We start from the raw sequence: 18,462 nt of genomic DNA, 5'->3' as shown, positions 1-18,462 counted from the left end.
AAACATGTTGAAGTTTATTCGCCTAATGTTTCTTTGTTCAAATGGGGGGGGGGAAACCCCCTAATCTTAATCCTGATTCTCTTGCGTAGGGAGACCGTGGACAGGCGGGAGAGCCCGGGTCACAGGGTGACAGGGTGAGTGAGTGCTTCTTGAGTGAAGATTTCACTCTGAGTTATGTTCTACATTATATACAACGAAGGGAAATAAGTATTCAGGAAAACCATTTATTTTTATTCTTTAATATACTTCCAGTCCAGGTATCCACTTCACATTTTTGCCTCTGTGCTTAGAAATACGAATAAAGAAAAAAGTCGCGTGTGTGTAAAGTAGGCCTGGTCACGATATCGACGAAAAAGTTGGTGACGTCCGTTCGTAATGGTCGTGACGGGCCTAGTGTAAAGATTACACACGGATAAATCGAGTTATAAAAGATATCGGGTAGGAAGATCTCACGCAGCATGGTGACGTTGGTTGCTAGGGTCAGGGTTCGATTTCTCAGCACACGAGAAACCAGTCACCGGAAAAGAGTCGCAGGACGACCCGGAAGCAGCTGGAACAGCCGTCACGCCAAGAACAATCAGCGGTTGACTAACTGGAACAGTGTACTCTGGTCGGAAGAAACATCAGTGAAACTCCGTGGCAAAAATTCAGCTCACACACACACACACACATATGTATATATATATATACACACATGAAACTACATGTGAGTGTGTGAATTTCTCCCGCTCCAATTCTGTTTATCACTCCCAGCCAGATTTAAAATGACGTTTGATTCAGACTGCGACGTGTAAATATTAATAAAGTGACGTGTCGTGAGTGAGATTAGAGCCCGGTTTCATCAGTGTTGAGGTTTCGTCCTTGACAGACTGGAACAGATGTTTTTTTTTCCCCTTTACAGATGTGGCTTAAGTTAGATTTGTATGCAGCTTTTTTGATGCCTGTGTGTGCTTTGTATATGCGTGTTTTTCAGGGTGAAAGAGGACCACCTGGACCAGCAGGGGATAAGGTGTGTATCACCGACACTTTTCTGTGTTCCCCCCTCTGTTGTATTATATCTCTCTACATGCGTATATGTCCTGTGTTTGTTTTGTATATGGTTTAGGGTGATATGGGTAGACCAGGACTCGCAGGATCCGTAGGACCTAGGGTTAGTATTCAGAGTGTTTCCTTTGTGTAGAGGTGTGTGTGTGTGTGTGTGTGTGTGTGTGTGTGTGTGTGAGACAGCAGGCTGTGAAATTGTATATTCATGTGTTTTCAGGGTTTGCCAGGTGCAAATGGACTTCCAGGGGAAAAGGTGAGGATCTTTTTATTTATTTATTTATTTATTTATTTATTTATTTATTTAAATGCAGCAAACAGAGGGAATGCGGTGCAGCGTATACATCTTCACTGTGTGTTTGTTTGCAGGGAGCTGACGGAGCGAAAGGCGAACCGGGCGGTGTGAGTTAAAGCTCGAATGCGTCGCGTTATGAGTTTATGCGGCTTATAAATCCTTCAGTCCGGCTCCAGTGTTCCCGAGTCCCATGATGCATTGTGCAGGATGTGTGCAAAACCTCCAGAAAAAGGAACGTAATGCTAAATACTAATAATGACAGAAATCGCTGCTACTGCTGGGTGGAAGGATGGAAAAAAAAAAACAACAACTACCATCTAATGAAACTACCTCGTAGGGCCGGGCGATATATCGATATAATATCAACATCGTGATAAATGGTTATACGATACACTTTTCTGAGATATCGTTGGTATGGTGATCTATTTTTTATTCATCACTAATATTAAACGCTACTGAACGGATGCCGTTGATTTGTTGACATTTAAAAAAAAAAAAAAAAACAACTAAAACTTAAAGATCTTCTTTGTCTTGGTCGGCATTTAATGAAAAGCATCGGTTGAATGTTCTTTATTTATTTTACTGCTGATTTGCAGACAGTTTGTTAGCTAAATTTATTATATCGCGATACTCATCGTGTATCCTAGAAATGTCCTGCAGTGACGCGATATGATATTTTTTGTCAAATCGCCCAGCCCTGATACCATCTAATGAAAGTAAAATCTGAAAATGTTTTCCCAGTGCACGATTATGCATAGTTTCAACTTGTTGTAGCTTTTACATCTGCTGCGCACTGACCTCATGCATTCAGCTCAATGCCGACAATGATGATGATGATGACGACGATGATGATGATGATGATGTTCACTGTCGTTTTGGTTCCAGGGCCCAGGTTCACTCGGAAAGAAAGGAGAGCAGGTAAGAAAAGTAATGTGTTTGCTTCCAGGCTTGTATTATAGCAAAAAAAAAAAAAAAAAAAAGACAGATTTTATGTCTAAAACTATTTTTATACACTTTCTTATGACTGTAACATCTGTGCATATTGCAGCTAGCCCTAAAAGTATTTTTTTTTTTTTTTTTTAAAAAGTATTAAAACTCTATGATAGAAATACTGATTAAAAAATATCGTCAATAAACATCTTAACGTTTTATTTTCTTGTCGCTTTGGTCCGTTTCCAAGCGCCGCGAACTCTGGTTTATATTAGAGATGGTACGATACCACTTTTTCATTTCTGATCCCGGTACTGAGATCCATCTGTTCATCTTTCAGGGTCAGAAAGGAGCTCCAGGTCTTGACGGTCCCGCGGGTGAAAAGGGAGAGCCGGGACAGAAAGGAGAAAGGGTACGTTGTGTAGCCGCTTCTAACGTATCAAAGTCACCACATCGTCGTTTTTTTATTCTACATCACTTAGTTTACATTTTTTATAAATAACACAGTTATACATTAACCAGCTTTTTCTGTTGTTGAAATCACAAATATGCCCCCCCCCCCTCTCTCCCCCCCTCTCTCTTTCAGGGTCTTCCTGGAATAGGACTACCTGGTCAGCCTGGAGCTAAGGGGGAGCAGGGTGATCGGGTCAGTACGACTGTAACGGAGAAACAGCGTGTTTGCTTTCACTATTCTCAAGTCTCCTCAGTAATTGCAGAGCTCCCGTATAGATAAATGACACCAAGAGCTAAATTAGTCATATTTTTTAATCTGCTTCGATCACACACGTCTGATTTATTTCCTGAATAAATTATTTAGACCCAAGTGGCCGCACTGCAGACTGACCGGATCAAATTAGGCCTGTAGTCATGTTTGTCCTCATTGCCACATTTTTGCTGTTCAGACAGCAAACAAAAATGTTTTCTGTTCTAATTGTGTACGCCAAATGTGTAGGATTTGCTGAACACAGCCTTAGAAACAATCGCGAGTATAAATACTATAGAATGAACTGAACAAATCGAGCGATTAATAATAATAAAGGTCAACCGGTGCCGCAAAAAAAAAACCCGTTCTCTAATGCCGAATGCACGCTACGCAGCTTTCGCAACCTTTGATCGTTCAGAATAGCTGACCCTTTCGCAATACACCGGAACGTGCATCATGTTGCTACACAGTCGCTCGCGGACACTACAACAAGAGGTCCCCGCCCCCAGCGTGCCTCGTTCCCTGGATCCCGCTTTCTCCTGAAAATAAATGCGAGAGCTGTTGCGTCACTTTGTCAATGTTTTGTACGTAAACAAGATAAATACGAGAAAACAGGAAGGGTAATACCGGTTAGCTATGTTTGTACTGTGCGGCTGCAGGAATCATGCCTTGTTTGGGTTTATTTTTGCCTTTATATAAGTAACTTCTTATAGAAGCGTTATTATCATTATCGTACACTCGAGTCTGGAGCACGGTGCAGCACAGAACAGTACGCAGGACTACATGACATGCAAATACACAACAGAGTGAGACGAGTGTGATCAATGAGCACCAAAATGGGGGATGAAATGGTGCGGTGTGCACCATGCGTCGACGTTAAGCTCTACGTATAGGGAAACGACATGCTTTAAACGTACTATGAAAGGATTCATTAGTGTCGTCACTTTTACAGGGTCTTCCTGGACTTGCCGGAAGAGTTGGCGCGAAGGTTTGCACGGATTCCTTTGTAAACATTCATTATTGACATTACTGACACGTCTGTACTTTCATACACTGATCATACACTCCGTGCCGCTGCAGGGAAACCAGGGTGAAACAGGAGAGAGAGGAGAGGCGGGCAATACCGGGCCTGCAGGTCCGGCTGGACCCAAAGGGAAAGACGTGAGACGCCATCAGCCTTTCTATAATTCAGTCTATCTGATCATTTTAATCATGCTTACTATAAATAAACATCCATTTCTGTGAACGTAATCTCTACGTTTTTCAATGTGAATACTAGAGAGGAAACTTTCCTAACCTTACAATATCTCAGTAACTGATGCGTTTCTCATGATAGCAGTTTGAGGTTTAACTTTATGCTCTGTATTATTATTATTATTATTATTATTATTATTATTATTATTATTATTTTCCATTTAGGGCCTAAAAGGTGACAAAGGAGAAGATGGAATTCCGGTGAGATTTATTTCTGCTTGTGAGTCTGTGTGCATACAGTGGCTCGCATAAGTATTGCCCCCCCCGCAACAATTTATTTCAGGTCCGCGTGTCATTTAGTTCGAACTAATATCTCGTTGTTCCTTTTTCAGTCCCTCCAGGATTTTGTGATTTCGCAATCTCAGAAACGAACGCCAAATCAAGGACCCTCTGTAATATTCGGAGGAGCTTGCGATTTTTAAAAAATCACCGCCGATTTCCCGCAGGCCCGGGCCGAAACGCATCACGCGACGTAGTCACGGCGCGCGTCCGGTCACGAGTACAGCCGAAAGGTCTTATTCACCAACAAATCTCGTGCCGATCCGAGTAGTTTTTCCGCAAAAAAGAAGAAGAAGCTAATTTTGAAGAAGAAAAAAAAAACCGCAGCAAAATCGAGCATTTTTTGTAGACATTAAATAAGACGTGTGGTATTTTTTTCACGTGTACAATCGCGTATACACTACACGTACAGTGTAGTGCCTATTTATAGGCAAAGAGTTGTCAAGCCAAATATCGACTTCCCGTAGTTTAGTGCTTCTCTTTATAGTAGATTTTTTTTACTATTATTGTAGACACATTCCATTTTTGAACATATATTAAAGTGTAGAAATGTTTCCTGTCGTATCGTGTGTTCTCAGGGGGAGGCCGGCTTGCCCGGTAAGCCAGGAGAGCGTGGACTGAGGGTGAGTCCATTCCTCATTTATACAGGAACTTCCAGACTTCTCAGGCACATTTCTAACCTCTGGCAGTGGATCTTATATTCCAGGGTGTTCCAGGACAAACAGGCCAACCAGGAGAAAAGGGAGACATGGGTGATCCCGGAGAGCATGGGCGAAACGTAAGACGCACCCACACACGTGCGTGAAAGCACGGGTTGTTCTCCCTATGCTTTCACATGAACCGACGTCTTTTGATTACCGGCGTTCTCATCCTTTACGGAGAATCTTTACATCATAAAGATGATCCTCATATGTACTAGTAGCACAGAGAACAGTTTATACGCATCGTAACTTATGCGCATGTTACGTAATCTGATGGAAAGTCACGCACACGTGTAGAGCGAGGTTTAGGGTCAACGTTACCATAACAACGAGAAGCATGAGAGTCAACACTTTCAGCTTCCTAACCGCACTGCTTCTTTAACATTATTTGCATCACGGCCCGATACTCCGAAGCAGTGCTGAAAATAAAATATAGCGATGCGTTGACTCGTCTTCGAAAGCTACCGGCGTTAAAAGCCATACTCTGTACTAATAGCTGCACGAGAAATATGAACGAAAACGTGAACGATGGGTTGATATTAACGTGTTATTGTTTCTATAGTAACGGCTCATACGCAGGGACTCGGCAGGGAGATGTTCCACAACGTTCGCTTTAACAGTAAACTAGGGCCGGGCGATATATTGATATAGTATCGATATCGCGATAAAGGATTATGTGGTACACTTTCTGAGATATCGCCGGTACGGTGGTGTATTATTATTTATTTTTTAAAAAAAAAACGTTTTTAACGATTACAAATTAAATAGTACTTAATGAATGCTGTTGAGATGATGTAATTATTACTTTTGATCAAATCCTTTTTTGTCTTTGTAGGCATTGTTAAAAAAGATAAATCATCAAACTCGGTTTAACGTTTTGTTTTTTTTTAATAGTAATAATAATAATAATAATAATTCCTCACATTTATGTAGCGTTTTTTATTGATTTATAGAAACTCAAAGCGCTTTACAGAGTATGGGGGGGACTCATCAACCAACGCTAGTGTGTAGCATCCACCTGGATGATGATGCGACGGCAGCCGTATTGCTCCAGAACGCCCAGCACACACCAGCTATTAGCGGAGAAGAGAGAAGAGTGATGTAGCTAACTCAGAGATGGGGATTATTAGGGGGCCGTGATAGAGAAGGACCAATGGGGGAATTTCACCAGGACCACGGGGTTATACCCCGGGGACATCGTGACACTCGCGCAGAACTTCCAAAAGAGAAAGTAATCAGACGCAACTGTTTACACAGCTGTTATCGATCTGTTGAACAGAGTCTGAAAAGGACGGCCCGTTTACCTCGTCTGAACGGTCACGTTCCGTTCATTTCATTCGACTCGGATTACTCTGGATCGAGGCGTACACGTGAACAGCTTTTATTCCTGTTAAGCTCTCAGTCGGATGGTTGATCAGTATGTGAACATTGTGACTGATTACAGAACAATCCTGATGATTTAAACATTTATTTATTTTTTTCATACGCATCATCAAACTTTAAAATATGTCGCGTGATGATTATAAACGGCTTGGGTTCGCAAACGCAAGTCTAATATTTGCATCTATGCGCTATTCGATGCAGTTTTGGTATTTCCTGCTATGTGTTTGCCTTATAGGGCTCTCCAGGGCCTGTGGGACCACGAGGGCAAAAGGGAGATCAGGTATGAAATCATGCATACACTCTTCTTTATAAATGCAAGCATACACCCTTCGTTAATCTCTGTACACGTATAAATGCAGCATATACACGCACACACGCGGTAAATGTCACGCTTTGTATTTATTTTAGGGGATCCAAGGTCCCCCGGGGCCTCCTGGAGATCTGGTAAGTCCATATTTATGTTAAAATTATGAAAGGATGTACATTTTAATGACTTCCTCAATGCTGTTATTTGATGACGTTGTCAGTGCTAGTGTGCGGTCATGGGGGAAAAAGAAAGTGCACCCTGCTTCAATTCTATGTTTTTATTTATCAGGGCCTAAATAACGATCACGCGGTCCTCGCCAACTTCTATAAACTTCACATGACAAAAAAAAGACCACGTATTTCAGTATGTGGGGGGTTTGGGGGGGGGGTGTTAAAAAATAAGTACACCCTATAATTCAGAAGCATGTAGAAGCACCTTTAGTAACAATAACAGTACTTTCTCTTTCCCATGACTGTTCTTCGTCAGCAACTTTAATAGCACTGGGCGTGAAAGGTTTTCTTCAAATTTAGCGTTCCCGTTTGTGTTTAAGGTCATTATTTCCCAGACTCGGTAATAATCAATAACGAAATAAACGCCCATTCGCACATTTATCATGTTGTCCTGTCAGTGACGCTCGGGTTTCTTTCTTCCTCTTCTTTCTTTTGTATTTCAGGGAGAAGGGCAGGTTCTTCTCAAGGGAGACCGAGGAGAAAAGGCACAGTACACCGTCCATGTTTCCACGCACACGTGCAGATCTCCATTTTTATTTCTACAACAGTAACACGGTGTCCATTTTCACGTCCCGTGACGCTGACATGAGCTGCTGTTGTTTCTATATTGACACAGGGAGACCCCGGCGACCCCGGAGAGCACGGTAGTAAAGGTCAACAAGGAGAAGCGGGAATACCGGGCGCTCCAGGATTACGGGTAAAGACGGCACTAGGTTCACGCTGTACTTATTAATACAATGCTTTTTATTCATTCAATCTGCGCTCGTTCCTAAACTGTTCGTTTTGTAATTTCAGGGAGCCGAGGGTCAGCGTGGACCAGTCGGAGCCAGAGTAAGTTATATTTATTTTTCAAATTTTGCAGGAGTTTTTATTTTGTACGAAGCTATGTTTAAACCACGTGCGCCTCCTGATGGTGTAACTATATGATCATAATAATACCATTATTATTACCCATAATTCCACCAGGTAATGTTTTTGTTTTGTTTTGTTTTTTTTTACCAGAATTAGTTAGCGTGTACAGATGATAGATGATCTTTTCAGAGTCGTGCAGGTTTGTGGGAAAACGTCAAGAGAGAGTCAAGAAAATGAACCTGGCGATATCCTGAAACATTTCAGACTATTTAGAATGAAGCAAGTAAGCTGGTCAAGGCTTGGAGTCGTAGAAAATTCATAACGTCCATCTGGAGCCGTAAAGAGGTTGTGAGGCCCTGTGCTAGCATCCCGGAAGAAAATAGACGCTAGTCAGGTTCGAATAAAAGATTTTTGCGGACACAAGGGCACAAACCCGATCTCCTACGTGATTGTGAACGTGTTTGTTTCACTCGGTCTGCATTAATGCGCGCTGTACTAACGTGCCACGGTCAGGGTTGGTTACCGGGAAACCAAAAACACAGGACCGGGCAGCACACGGGAGCTTTTACTTGCTCGTTACTTGAGGCTAATGAATTTATCATACGTCCACGCTTGGAAATCCGCTACAAAACGCGGCCAGTGCGAAGGTATTCTGAAAACCTGCATCCACACGAGCGTAGTAGTATAATAACCAACGATAATGTCTAGCGTAAAGCACATCCCTTGTTTTTCTGTAGGGAGACCCAGGAGAGAGAGGAAGTCCAGGAGAGAAGGTACGAATTTTTATTTATTTATTTAATTAAATCCGCGTGATGGCTTCGGCTGCTTACTTGGTGACTAATCGTGCACCTAATGTGTACCGCATTTTGACTTTAAATTGGCCGGTAAGCAGCTATACGTGTGTGTGTGTGTGTGTGTGTGCTCTCAGGGAGAAAGAGGAGCGGCTGGATTGGATGGACGTCCTGGTCAGGATGGGAAACCTGGACCATCTGGATCCCCTGGTTTAAGGGTCAGACCCACATAAAATCGAAATCCATTTGATCTTTTATTGATGTTTCAGCTGAAGCGTGTGAGGTTTTTGACCCCTTGGACATTGGTTTCCGGTGGCAGTTATTTTCGCAGATCTGGGGGTTAAAAACCGGGTTTTGCTGGTCAAATTCTGCTTTATCTCTCTGCCTACTAGGTATTTATCGTCGGCAACGTTATCAACTTTGTACAGTATCTAGTGTGCATTAGGAAAGCTGACAGCTACGTCGTCACAGCATGCAGAATTTTAAAGACGTGAATAAAACGTAATACGATAGAGCAGGTAGGAGATTGTTCTTCTTCATCAGCAAGCAGATGACGAGCTTTGGATTGAACATCTGGATAACGTACATAGATGTTGAACTAACCGGATACGACACAGAACGTTATATCCACCTTTTTGCATTAATCCAAAGCCGAGTCACCTCGCCTCGTCAGCCGAGCCCGTGCTGTCAGAAAAGGCATACAGATGACGAGAACGTAGATGAGTTTTATCCGTACAGATGTTACCTCGTCACTCTCAGACTACTAACCGATAGAAACCCATAGCAACAGAATTCACCCGTCCATGTAGCATACGGAATGTTCACAGAAGAAGGAAGACCGATCAACTATAGTAACGAATAATCATTAAAATCATCGTTAAAAAAAAAAAGAGTAAATTGTTCATTTGTTCGTTAATGAGTGTAAACTAAGCCAATCCGACCCAACCTTGCGTCCGCGGTGGTATGTGTAGACGTTTACGCGTCGTAAGTACGAACGTACGATATTCTGATAATAAAATGGCGAGCTCGGATGAACGGACCTGCCTTTTTTTTTTAAAAGTGTTTTTAATGTTAATCAAGATAACCGTGGTGTCTCATTCTTTTCAGGGTGATCCTGGTAAAACGGGGGAACCTGGAAGAGATGTGAGTATTTATTTCCTTATTTATTTGTTTGTTTGTTTGTTTGTTTGTTGCAGTTTTCCACTAGGTGGAAAGTATAACGCGCATTTTACTTGCACTCGTTTTTAGGGCTTAGCAGGACTCCGAGGACCTCAGGGGCCTCCGGGGCCTGTAGGACCTCCAGGAGCCGCAGGCACATCTGTAAGAGATGCACATGCTCAAATTCAAACCGTTATATACCGTACACACACACACACACGCAAATGAATATCCTCTTCATACCTGTACGGGATCTTCACAGCTTGATATTATAAAATACAGATCAACAATGCAGTCCAAAGTGTGTGCAATCAGATGTTCAGACACCGTCAGTAAGACTTCTGTGGGTGATTTTAGGGTAAACCAGGAGAGGATGGAAAACCAGGATCTCCAGGAAAACCTGTAAGTCTCACCGCAGACACCTGAAACTTCATACTAAATATGAACTGATAACGAGTCTTTATTGGTCACATGTACATTAGAGCACAGTGAAATTCTTTTCTTCACATACCTCAGCATGCTCAGAGCGCAGGGTCAGATATGATACAGCGCCCCCTGGAGCAGAGAGGGTTAAGGGCCTTGCTCAAGGGCCCAACAGTGGCAGATTGGCAGAGCTAGGGGTTGAACCCCCGACGTTCTGATCAGTAACCCAGAGCCTTAACCTACAAGCCACCATATTCATATAATATGAATTAATGATACTTCTTGTCCATATATATTTCACATTCTTATTTCTTATCTTTTTTTTTTTAAATGATTTATTCTGATCTTCTTGAGATTAAAATCTAATTCCGTATTTAATGCACAGTCTAAAGAGCAGTAGGCCAGGTTTTCTTTTCGCTGCAAGTTCTACACTGGATATAACTGCGTATGTGACAAATAAAAATCTTGAATCTTGAAACAAACAGCCGTATATCAACTCGAGCTGGTGTATATATATTAAAGGTATATATCATAGCTATCGAGGTATATTCCTAGAGTGTGTTGTGTATATAAATATGATATCCACTGTCGGTCAAAGGTTTTTGCATTCCTGGCGTTCGTTATGTTTTATTACAGTTTAATCACGATTACTGCCAAAGATCAAAAGAAATGATGTAGAACAGCGGTGAAATTGAAGGACTTCAAGAAAGAAATCATTGTCTGATGTTCTCTCTCCAGACATGTTAAAGAAATCTTTCTGCAGCCGAGCTGTGAGAAGTTCTCTGGACTCGTAGGCTTGCGTGAACCGAAATGCTCAGGATGGGGCGGGGCTATACTACCTCAACAGCAAAATCGCCAGAACGAAGCCGTCTATTAATTGAGCTAGCTTCGCGTTTTTACCTCGCTAATGAAGAATCACGGGGCGTTCAAGCCCTCCTGGGAAGTTCGTAATTCACGGCGTCACGTGCGTTCGAGTCACTCCGGTCGGAGCCGTAATCAACTACGGAAAAATACAGCGTGTTTTTCAACTCTACACGTCCTAACTGAAATCAGCTCCTGAGACGAGTAAGCGTTCGATGTCGACAAATTCACCGTCGACTACGCACGTCGCAGACGTTGATTCCGACACGTTTTCGTACCGACACGCCCACCCCCCGACTCTGAACTCAAAGAACATCCCCGCTCGTAAATACGACTTTGTGGTGGCGTTCACGTGCGTTCGACTCGTAAATACGGTCTTCCCGACACGACTTGTCCGCACCGTTATTCATCGTTAGCACATTTTGTCACTAGTCCAGTGTCGCCCCCTGGTGGAATAACGTAGACTCGACCTTTCTATTCAATTACCGTCCACAAGACGGATTCTAAAAGAATCCGGTGGGCCGGATTAGCACCTTTAACGAACCCGCAGGCCGTACGCTAGGACGTGGAGCTTTAAATGTCATAAGAAGGGATTTGCATTCAATCTAGAGCTTAATAAGCACCCGTCGTAGCACGAATAAGACTGCATTATAAGAATTTCACTAGATGACCGGTCTTTGCTTTTAATGGGATTGTATGTTAATTTAATGACTTTCCTTTGTAAAAAAAAAAAAAAACCAGGGTGAAGATGGCGTCCCTGGTGAGGATGGCAGGAAGGTAAGAAAAACTCTTTCATATTAAAGTAGAACGGAGATTTTCAGACTTTGATTGGTCGTGTTGTTTTGTTTTTTTTTGGCTCTGTCTGATTGCACAGGGTGAAAAAGGAGAAACAGGACCCCCAGGAAGAAACGTAAGACCGTCGTATTAAATCACTCCATCTGTCCTGCTCATTCTCTTCTGCGTTCTTTTTCTAAATAAAGCCTTATCACTGTAACATACAATAACGTATTGACAAGACGCGACCGTACTGTTGATTTAACGTGCGCTCGGACGCTCTAGACCAGACACGGTGAGTTCAGGATTCTTTTTGTTATTCAATAAGCCCTCGATTAGCAATAAAATGTCTTAAATCCACGTCTCAAAGGCCTTTAGGTTTTATTTGGGCCGGTCGCTGTTTGTGACCGTGTTCCGCTCGGAGCGTGTGCGGTGTGTCAGAGCGGCTCGGTCCACGGTGAGTCCGAGTCGCGTTTAGACCCTGCGTTCAGACACGACACGCACCAGATTCACTTTGGTTTTACGTTTGCGTAAATCCCAAACATCTTAGTGGGCAGAGGTTTACAGCGTTTCTCCCGATTGGTAATGAGAAGTGAATATTAAAACACTGTCGCCTGCTAAAAGGAGGTCTTCCCGCGTGTTCCCGCCAAAATAAACGCCACAAGGTCTAACACTTAAAAGTGAATCGGGTCAGAAATATATCCCTAGTGTTAAGCGTAAATATAATAGATAATTAATGCAGTCCGTGGTTTCCAGAAGCCGCTGAACAGCAGTGAGGAGTCTAGATTTAGTCATCAAGACTCAAGTATTTTTTACTAGACAGAAGCTGAAGTATGAGGTGCGCTGGAGGGACAGGCCAGAGGAGATTTTTAAAGCTCTCCTCGTGTACAGAGATTGCACCGATGCCAGATCATATCAGATTCATTTTCGGGACTCGCGCGCAGTCCAAACAGGACGCTTTGGATTAAGGACGTAGTCAAGACTGTCCAAGACCGGGACTAGCCGAGATCGAGTCAAGAAGCCCCTTTGGCAGCAATTACAGCCACAAGTCTTCTTGGATACATGTCTTCAAGCTGTGCACATCTGGATTTGGGCAGTTCTTTCCATTCTTCATGGCAGGTCCTCTCAAGCTTAGTCAGGTTGGATGGCGGATGTCTATGAACTGCAGTCTTCAGGTCTCCTCACAGATGTTCGGTGGGGTTTATGTCTGGCCGCTCAAGGACATTCGGAGATTTTTCCCAGTGTTGTTTTGGCTGGTCACGTTGAAAGGTGAACTGTTCCCTCAGTCTGAGTTTCCGTGCGTTCTGGAAGAGGTGTTCTTCAAGGACGTTACTGTATTCGGCGGTATTCATCCGTCCCTCAGTTGCTACCCGTTTCCCTGTCCCTGTTGAGAAACGACCCCGTAGCACGATGCCGCCGCCACCATGTTTCACCACTGGGTTAGTATTAGCCTGGAGTGTCGTCATGCTCGCCGTTCTGCCCGGTTCTCCTTTCGTCAGACTAGAGAATCTTTTCCCACATGTTCCCAGAGTCCTTTACGTACCATTTCACAAACTCCAAGCGGGCCGTCGTGTGCTTTTTACTCGACCGCGGCTTCCGTCTCGGCACACTGCAATGAATGCCTGATTTACGGAGTGCTGCAGAAACGAGTGTTCATCCAACAGGTTCTCCTATCTCTGCACGGGACTTTTGGAGCTCTGTCTGGTTCTTTCTTACCTCCCTGAAGAAGCTTTCCTGGATGCCTAATTTGGCCAGAAAGTCTTAGAACCTGTTTTATATCCTCGCCCTGGCGTATGCTTTGCCACACACGATCTGATCGTGGACGTCCACAGAAAGCTCCTCGGACTGCATGGCTTGTTTCTTTTCTGTGTGTGTTTTGCGTTTCTATGTCTGATCGATTCAAATTGCAACAGGTGGACTCCCAGTGAGTTGTAGACACATCTCGAGGATAATTAAAGCAAACAGGATGCACCTGACCCCAGTTTGGAGTGCCACAGCAAAGGGTCTGAATACTTTTGCTCTCCCATCATCAGTGTAGATTGATGGATAAAAAAAATGATTTCCATTTCAAATCAAATCCACAACACGATGACGGGCGCAGCAAGTAAAGTCGTCCGGATCATTTCAGAATCCACTGGATTTCAAACATATCGTATTTCAGTGTATCTTTGGCTCTCGGTCATAAGGGCACTCTAGACGATTAAGTAACGACGATCTAGTACAGTAAGGGGTTCTGTTCTAAATGAGCCGTCGTTATTGTTATTAACGGATTACCGGGCTGCACCGTACCATAGCGAATGTCTTCACGTCATCTGTTTTCTTTAGCGAGTCTTTAATGATTTTCCCGTCACGCCCAACCGGGCCGTTTTTTCGCGTGGTGTGAAATGTCACGCGCACTTACACAAGTTCCTCAGCGTGTGGATTGAGTAAACTATAATCGAATTAAAACGATTCAATTTTGAGAGGCTCCCACCGGCAGGCGCGAGGAAAGAAACTTTCCACGGATGAGCCTGTCTGATGTGCACATTTATGTTTATTATTGAAAGAATGCGATTGTTCTTGCTTTCTTTTCTCTCAGGGTCAGGATGGGCTGAAAGGGGATCGGGGCGTTGCAGGGCCCACTGGCCCCACTGGTCCTTCTGGACCACCAGGGGTTCCCGGGAACATCGGACCTCCAGGACAGGTGCGTGTGATTGTGGCTGTAGCGTTGCCAGAATTGATTTAAAATGCAGGTGTTTTGGGGTTTAATTATAAAGTCAGTTTGTTTCTCTCTCTCTCTCTCTCTCTCTCTCTCTCTCTCGCTCTCTCTCACACACACACACACACACAGGTGATATATGTTAAAGGGGCTGACCTATCACCTATCCCCGGACCCAGAGGGCCACCAGGAGCTCCTGTGAGTAACAAAGACTCACTAACAGGCTAATAATAAATTTTTTATTTTTTTTTTAATCAGGTGGATGTTCAACAACAAAAAAAAATGTAATTGTAAAGCACAAAAAATGACGTGTTGTTCATTAACCAATAAAAATATCTAAGTGTTGGAAAGTTGTGGTATAAGCGGAATAAATCCGAATAAAACCCTCCAGTCTGTACAGTTATATAAAGAGAAATCAACACCGTCGTTGTTGTTGTTGTTGTTGTTGTTGTTTTTCAGCTCAGACTTTATAACTGTGTCGCAGGGTTTTTATTAGGAGTAATATTTTTGTCTTTCAGGGAATACCTGGGCTTTCAGGAGATGCAGGAACTAGGGTGAGTTAGATATGTTCAGAGCCTTACTTCTGTTTGCAAGAATCTTTAACTTTCAGACTACAGCATTTTTTTAAAACATTATTATTATTATTATTATTATTATTTTATAATCAAAAAGTTCACAAGTACATCATTTAAGTTTGAATACCTAGCCCATGTTGCTCGCCCATATGAATGCATGCCTCATTTCATCAGTACACGATGTTTTCTAGGGTGAGAGAGGACCACAAGGAGTAAAAGGAGATCAGGTTCGCGCTTGTACATGTAGACATATATCAAGGTCTTTTCTAATATTTGTAGTATATTGTAGAATTTGTACAAAGTTAGACATTTTTCATATATGAGATTATGCTCCCCCCCCCCTCCCCCCTCCCCCCTCCCCCAGGGAGATCCAGGAGAAGATGGCTCACCTGGTAAACCAGGGACTTCAGTGGTGAGTATTGTGTCGTATAACACATATCCTCCGCCTCGCGCGTCGCTTCGTAAGTGCGCGTCGTGTAATAAAAGCAGTTCGAGTTCAAAAACTCGACCGGCGAAACGAATCTCCTCCGCTTCAACCCTACTCGAGCCAAGCTGACTGACGTAGCTCGCTAACGCTGTTGTAAAGTACGAGTCTTGTAGCCTGAGCACGCGTGAACGCACGTGCGTAGCCTGTTCGCACACGACTGCGATTTCCAACAGAAATGAAATATTTTGTGATGCCCCTGATTGACTTATAGTAAGTAGGTTAATCGTTTCAGAAAAACAAACAAACACACGTACTCCTTTGAATAATAAAGATTGACAAATTTCATTAAATATTTATGCGCACCTGCGTAGCTTGGAATATGAATTGAAAGCCAAGCTCGGGTTTGATCAGCAAGAGTTCCTCAGTCGTGCGCGAAGGTCAGAAACGCAGCACAGGGAACTTTTCTGATGATGAGCGACTTTTTTACGCTGTCTACACACACTTATAGACGGCGAGGACGCTAACGGGCGTCTCCCTTTTCTGTTGCAGGATGTGAAGAGAGCGCTCTCGGATTTCGGCATCGAGGTACCGGGAGGTCTAGCGCTCAAATCAACGGGCGGGTTTTATCGAGCAGGCGTGAGAAACTCTCGATCTGCTTTAGGTCAGGGATCTGCAGATGGTGATGGAGAAGAAGGATGTCTTGCTGAGGGAAATCGTAGAACGATCAGATAAAGGAGCAAAAGGGGATAAAGGAGATTCAGGACCCCAAGGCCCTGCTGGTGCAGATGTAAGTGCGTGTGTTTTTGTGTGTGTGTGTGTGTGAGAGAGAGAGCACAAATAAGAAGCCTTCAGGGCTGTGTGCTGTCCACGGTGCTGCACTGACACAACACAATTTTTTTCTCGTATTCTGTATCCGTGTTTGTTTTTTTGGGGTGTGGTAATAGTGACATCATCATCATCATCGTCAAGAAAACACTGCGGGACACGGTCTTATAGGGAAATAAACTCATCGCACCACCCTGTCGCTGATTATTTTCCGACAACTGTGAAGATAAACCACTGGGGCATATACGTGTTCACTAAGGGTGGTGATGAAGCAAAAGTCTGTACCATGAATAAAATGAACATGATTTGAATTTCCAGCCATACTGTAGAAAAAGCACCTTCTTGAGTCGCGCCCTATATTTTCCGAACACTAACGCTTCTTGTTTTGTTGTTCTGTTAATGCTGCGTTTGTGCTGGTGCCATTTTTACAGAGATTCGAGTAAGTATGAGAAGTAAATCCGCACAGTGTTGCTTCAGATGGCCGAGACGTCTTCTTTTTTTTTTTCTTCTTCTTTTTTTAAAAAATGTAATTCTGCTTTGATGAACTCCTGAAGGGTGCTCGAGGGTTTCCAGGGGAGCGAGGGCAAAAAGGTGATCAAGGTGAGAAGGGGCCCCAGGGTCCCCAGGGTCCTACAGGCAGAGCTATTGGAGAAAGAGGCCCAGAGGGTCCTCCTGGACAAGCAGGCGAGCCTGGAAAACCTGGCATACCTGGAGTACCAGGACGAGCTGGAGAACTAGGAGAGGTTGGCAAAGCTGGAGATAAGGTAGGGACAAGGAAGAGTTGCTGTCATAAGCTAATCTCAGCTGCCTTTCATGATTAGATCCTTGCTCGTTGTTATCTATGACTTATCCCATCCGAATAGTACTCTAAACATCCATTCGTAACTAGGCATCTGGTTAATTAGCTTGTAGCTGCTGAGGTGTGTCCGTGCGATAGTACGCCGTTAAATGAGAGTACAGTGAAGCTCAACTGAAACGAAGCAGTACCTGTAGACTGCTTGTGTGATCCTGTGTTAATCAGCGTAGCTTTTAAATGAACTGAACCGGCAGTCAAACACACAAAGTGCAATCTCACCTGTCCTCTGCAGTATGTACATATAATCTGCCTCGGGTGAATGCTAACCAACGCGTTCTTCATTTCAAGCTTTAAACGCAACAACCGATTCAACTCAGAAGGTCTGATAATTATAATAAGCAGGATAATCCAGGATAAGGACTGGAGCTGCGGAAAAAAAGAAAAAAAGAAAAGCCATGTAAGATGAGAAAAGATGAATAGCAGGACGTTTAAATTTTGTCTCGGTCTGCATTTTTCAGGGAGAGAGAGGAGAGAAAGGGGACAAAGGGGACACTGTGAGTCCAGCTGTCTTTAAAGCTATCAAGAGCTATTCTTATGGAGATCTGTATATAGTGTGAACTTTAACCTTTGACCTGTTTGACTTCAGGGTAAAGCTGGGATAAATGGTGTAGCAGGACCTCCTGGACCTAAGGTAAATAAATAAATAAATAGATGAAGCAAGTGTAGTCTGTATTGATGCTACAGTCTGTGGAAGTCTTCAGGCCTCATATTCCATGTGAATGTGTTGCGTGTTTTAGGGGGACTCCATAGTTCAGTCTGTTCCTGGTCCACGGGGTCTGCCAGGCCCTCAAGGTATTAAAGGGGAGGATGGTGCTCAAGGATCTCCTGGACCTAAAGGAGATCGGGTCAGTGCTGTATGCTTTCTGCTCATACGTGTGTGTGTGTGTGTGTGTGAGGGCATGTATTTTATTCTCCTTTTGAGCTCCAATGATTCAAATGCTGTAAATTATGTAATAATTTATTTTACAGCCCTTTTCATTATATGCGATATTTGGTCAGTTGTTTGGGACAAATGTCAGATTACGAGAAAGTTGTCATATGAAGAGGCTATTGCGGTTAGGGTTTGGATTATTGGGGTTAGGGGTATTGAGGTTAAGGA

The 18,462-nt window shown here is 43.3% G+C and overlaps 1 protein-coding gene across 2 annotated transcripts in view; it reads left to right on the top strand.

Moving 5' to 3' along the window:
- The window catches only part of col7a1 (collagen, type VII, alpha 1), a 92,349-nt gene that overhangs the window by 45,310 nt on the left and 28,577 nt on the right, over positions 1-18,462 (top strand). For both annotated transcript variants that reach the window (XM_053683526.1, XM_053683525.1), the window contains exons 44-79: positions 90-134; positions 974-1,009; positions 1,106-1,150; positions 1,262-1,297; positions 1,411-1,443; positions 2,222-2,254; positions 2,607-2,678; positions 2,853-2,912; positions 3,922-3,957; positions 4,050-4,130; positions 4,389-4,424; positions 5,081-5,125; positions 5,209-5,280; positions 6,822-6,866; positions 6,995-7,030; positions 7,567-7,608; positions 7,740-7,820; positions 7,919-7,954; positions 8,713-8,748; positions 8,904-8,984; positions 9,874-9,909; positions 10,015-10,086; positions 10,282-10,326; positions 11,950-11,985; positions 12,083-12,118; positions 14,561-14,665; positions 14,813-14,878; positions 15,199-15,234; positions 15,447-15,482; positions 15,620-15,667; positions 16,232-16,267; positions 16,344-16,469; positions 17,062-17,271; positions 17,822-17,857; positions 17,950-17,994; positions 18,101-18,208. In XM_053683526.1, coding sequence (XP_053539501.1) covers positions 90-134; positions 974-1,009; positions 1,106-1,150; positions 1,262-1,297; positions 1,411-1,443; positions 2,222-2,254; positions 2,607-2,678; positions 2,853-2,912; positions 3,922-3,957; positions 4,050-4,130; positions 4,389-4,424; positions 5,081-5,125; positions 5,209-5,280; positions 6,822-6,866; positions 6,995-7,030; positions 7,567-7,608; positions 7,740-7,820; positions 7,919-7,954; positions 8,713-8,748; positions 8,904-8,984; positions 9,874-9,909; positions 10,015-10,086; positions 10,282-10,326; positions 11,950-11,985; positions 12,083-12,118; positions 14,561-14,665; positions 14,813-14,878; positions 15,199-15,234; positions 15,447-15,482; positions 15,620-15,667; positions 16,232-16,267; positions 16,344-16,469; positions 17,062-17,271; positions 17,822-17,857; positions 17,950-17,994; positions 18,101-18,208 — 2,064 coding nt within the window. The remainder of the gene's footprint in view (positions 1-89; positions 135-973; positions 1,010-1,105; positions 1,151-1,261; positions 1,298-1,410; positions 1,444-2,221; positions 2,255-2,606; positions 2,679-2,852; positions 2,913-3,921; positions 3,958-4,049; positions 4,131-4,388; positions 4,425-5,080; positions 5,126-5,208; positions 5,281-6,821; positions 6,867-6,994; positions 7,031-7,566; positions 7,609-7,739; positions 7,821-7,918; positions 7,955-8,712; positions 8,749-8,903; positions 8,985-9,873; positions 9,910-10,014; positions 10,087-10,281; positions 10,327-11,949; positions 11,986-12,082; positions 12,119-14,560; positions 14,666-14,812; positions 14,879-15,198; positions 15,235-15,446; positions 15,483-15,619; positions 15,668-16,231; positions 16,268-16,343; positions 16,470-17,061; positions 17,272-17,821; positions 17,858-17,949; positions 17,995-18,100; positions 18,209-18,462) is intronic.

Source organism: Ictalurus punctatus, chromosome 11, assembly GCF_001660625.3.
Source record: "Ictalurus punctatus breed USDA103 chromosome 11, Coco_2.0, whole genome shotgun sequence".
NCBI classification, from domain to species: Eukaryota; Metazoa; Chordata; class Actinopteri; order Siluriformes; family Ictaluridae; genus Ictalurus; species Ictalurus punctatus.
The sequence above is the reverse complement of the archived record's forward strand: the minus strand, read 5'-3'. Positions and strand labels throughout refer to the sequence as shown.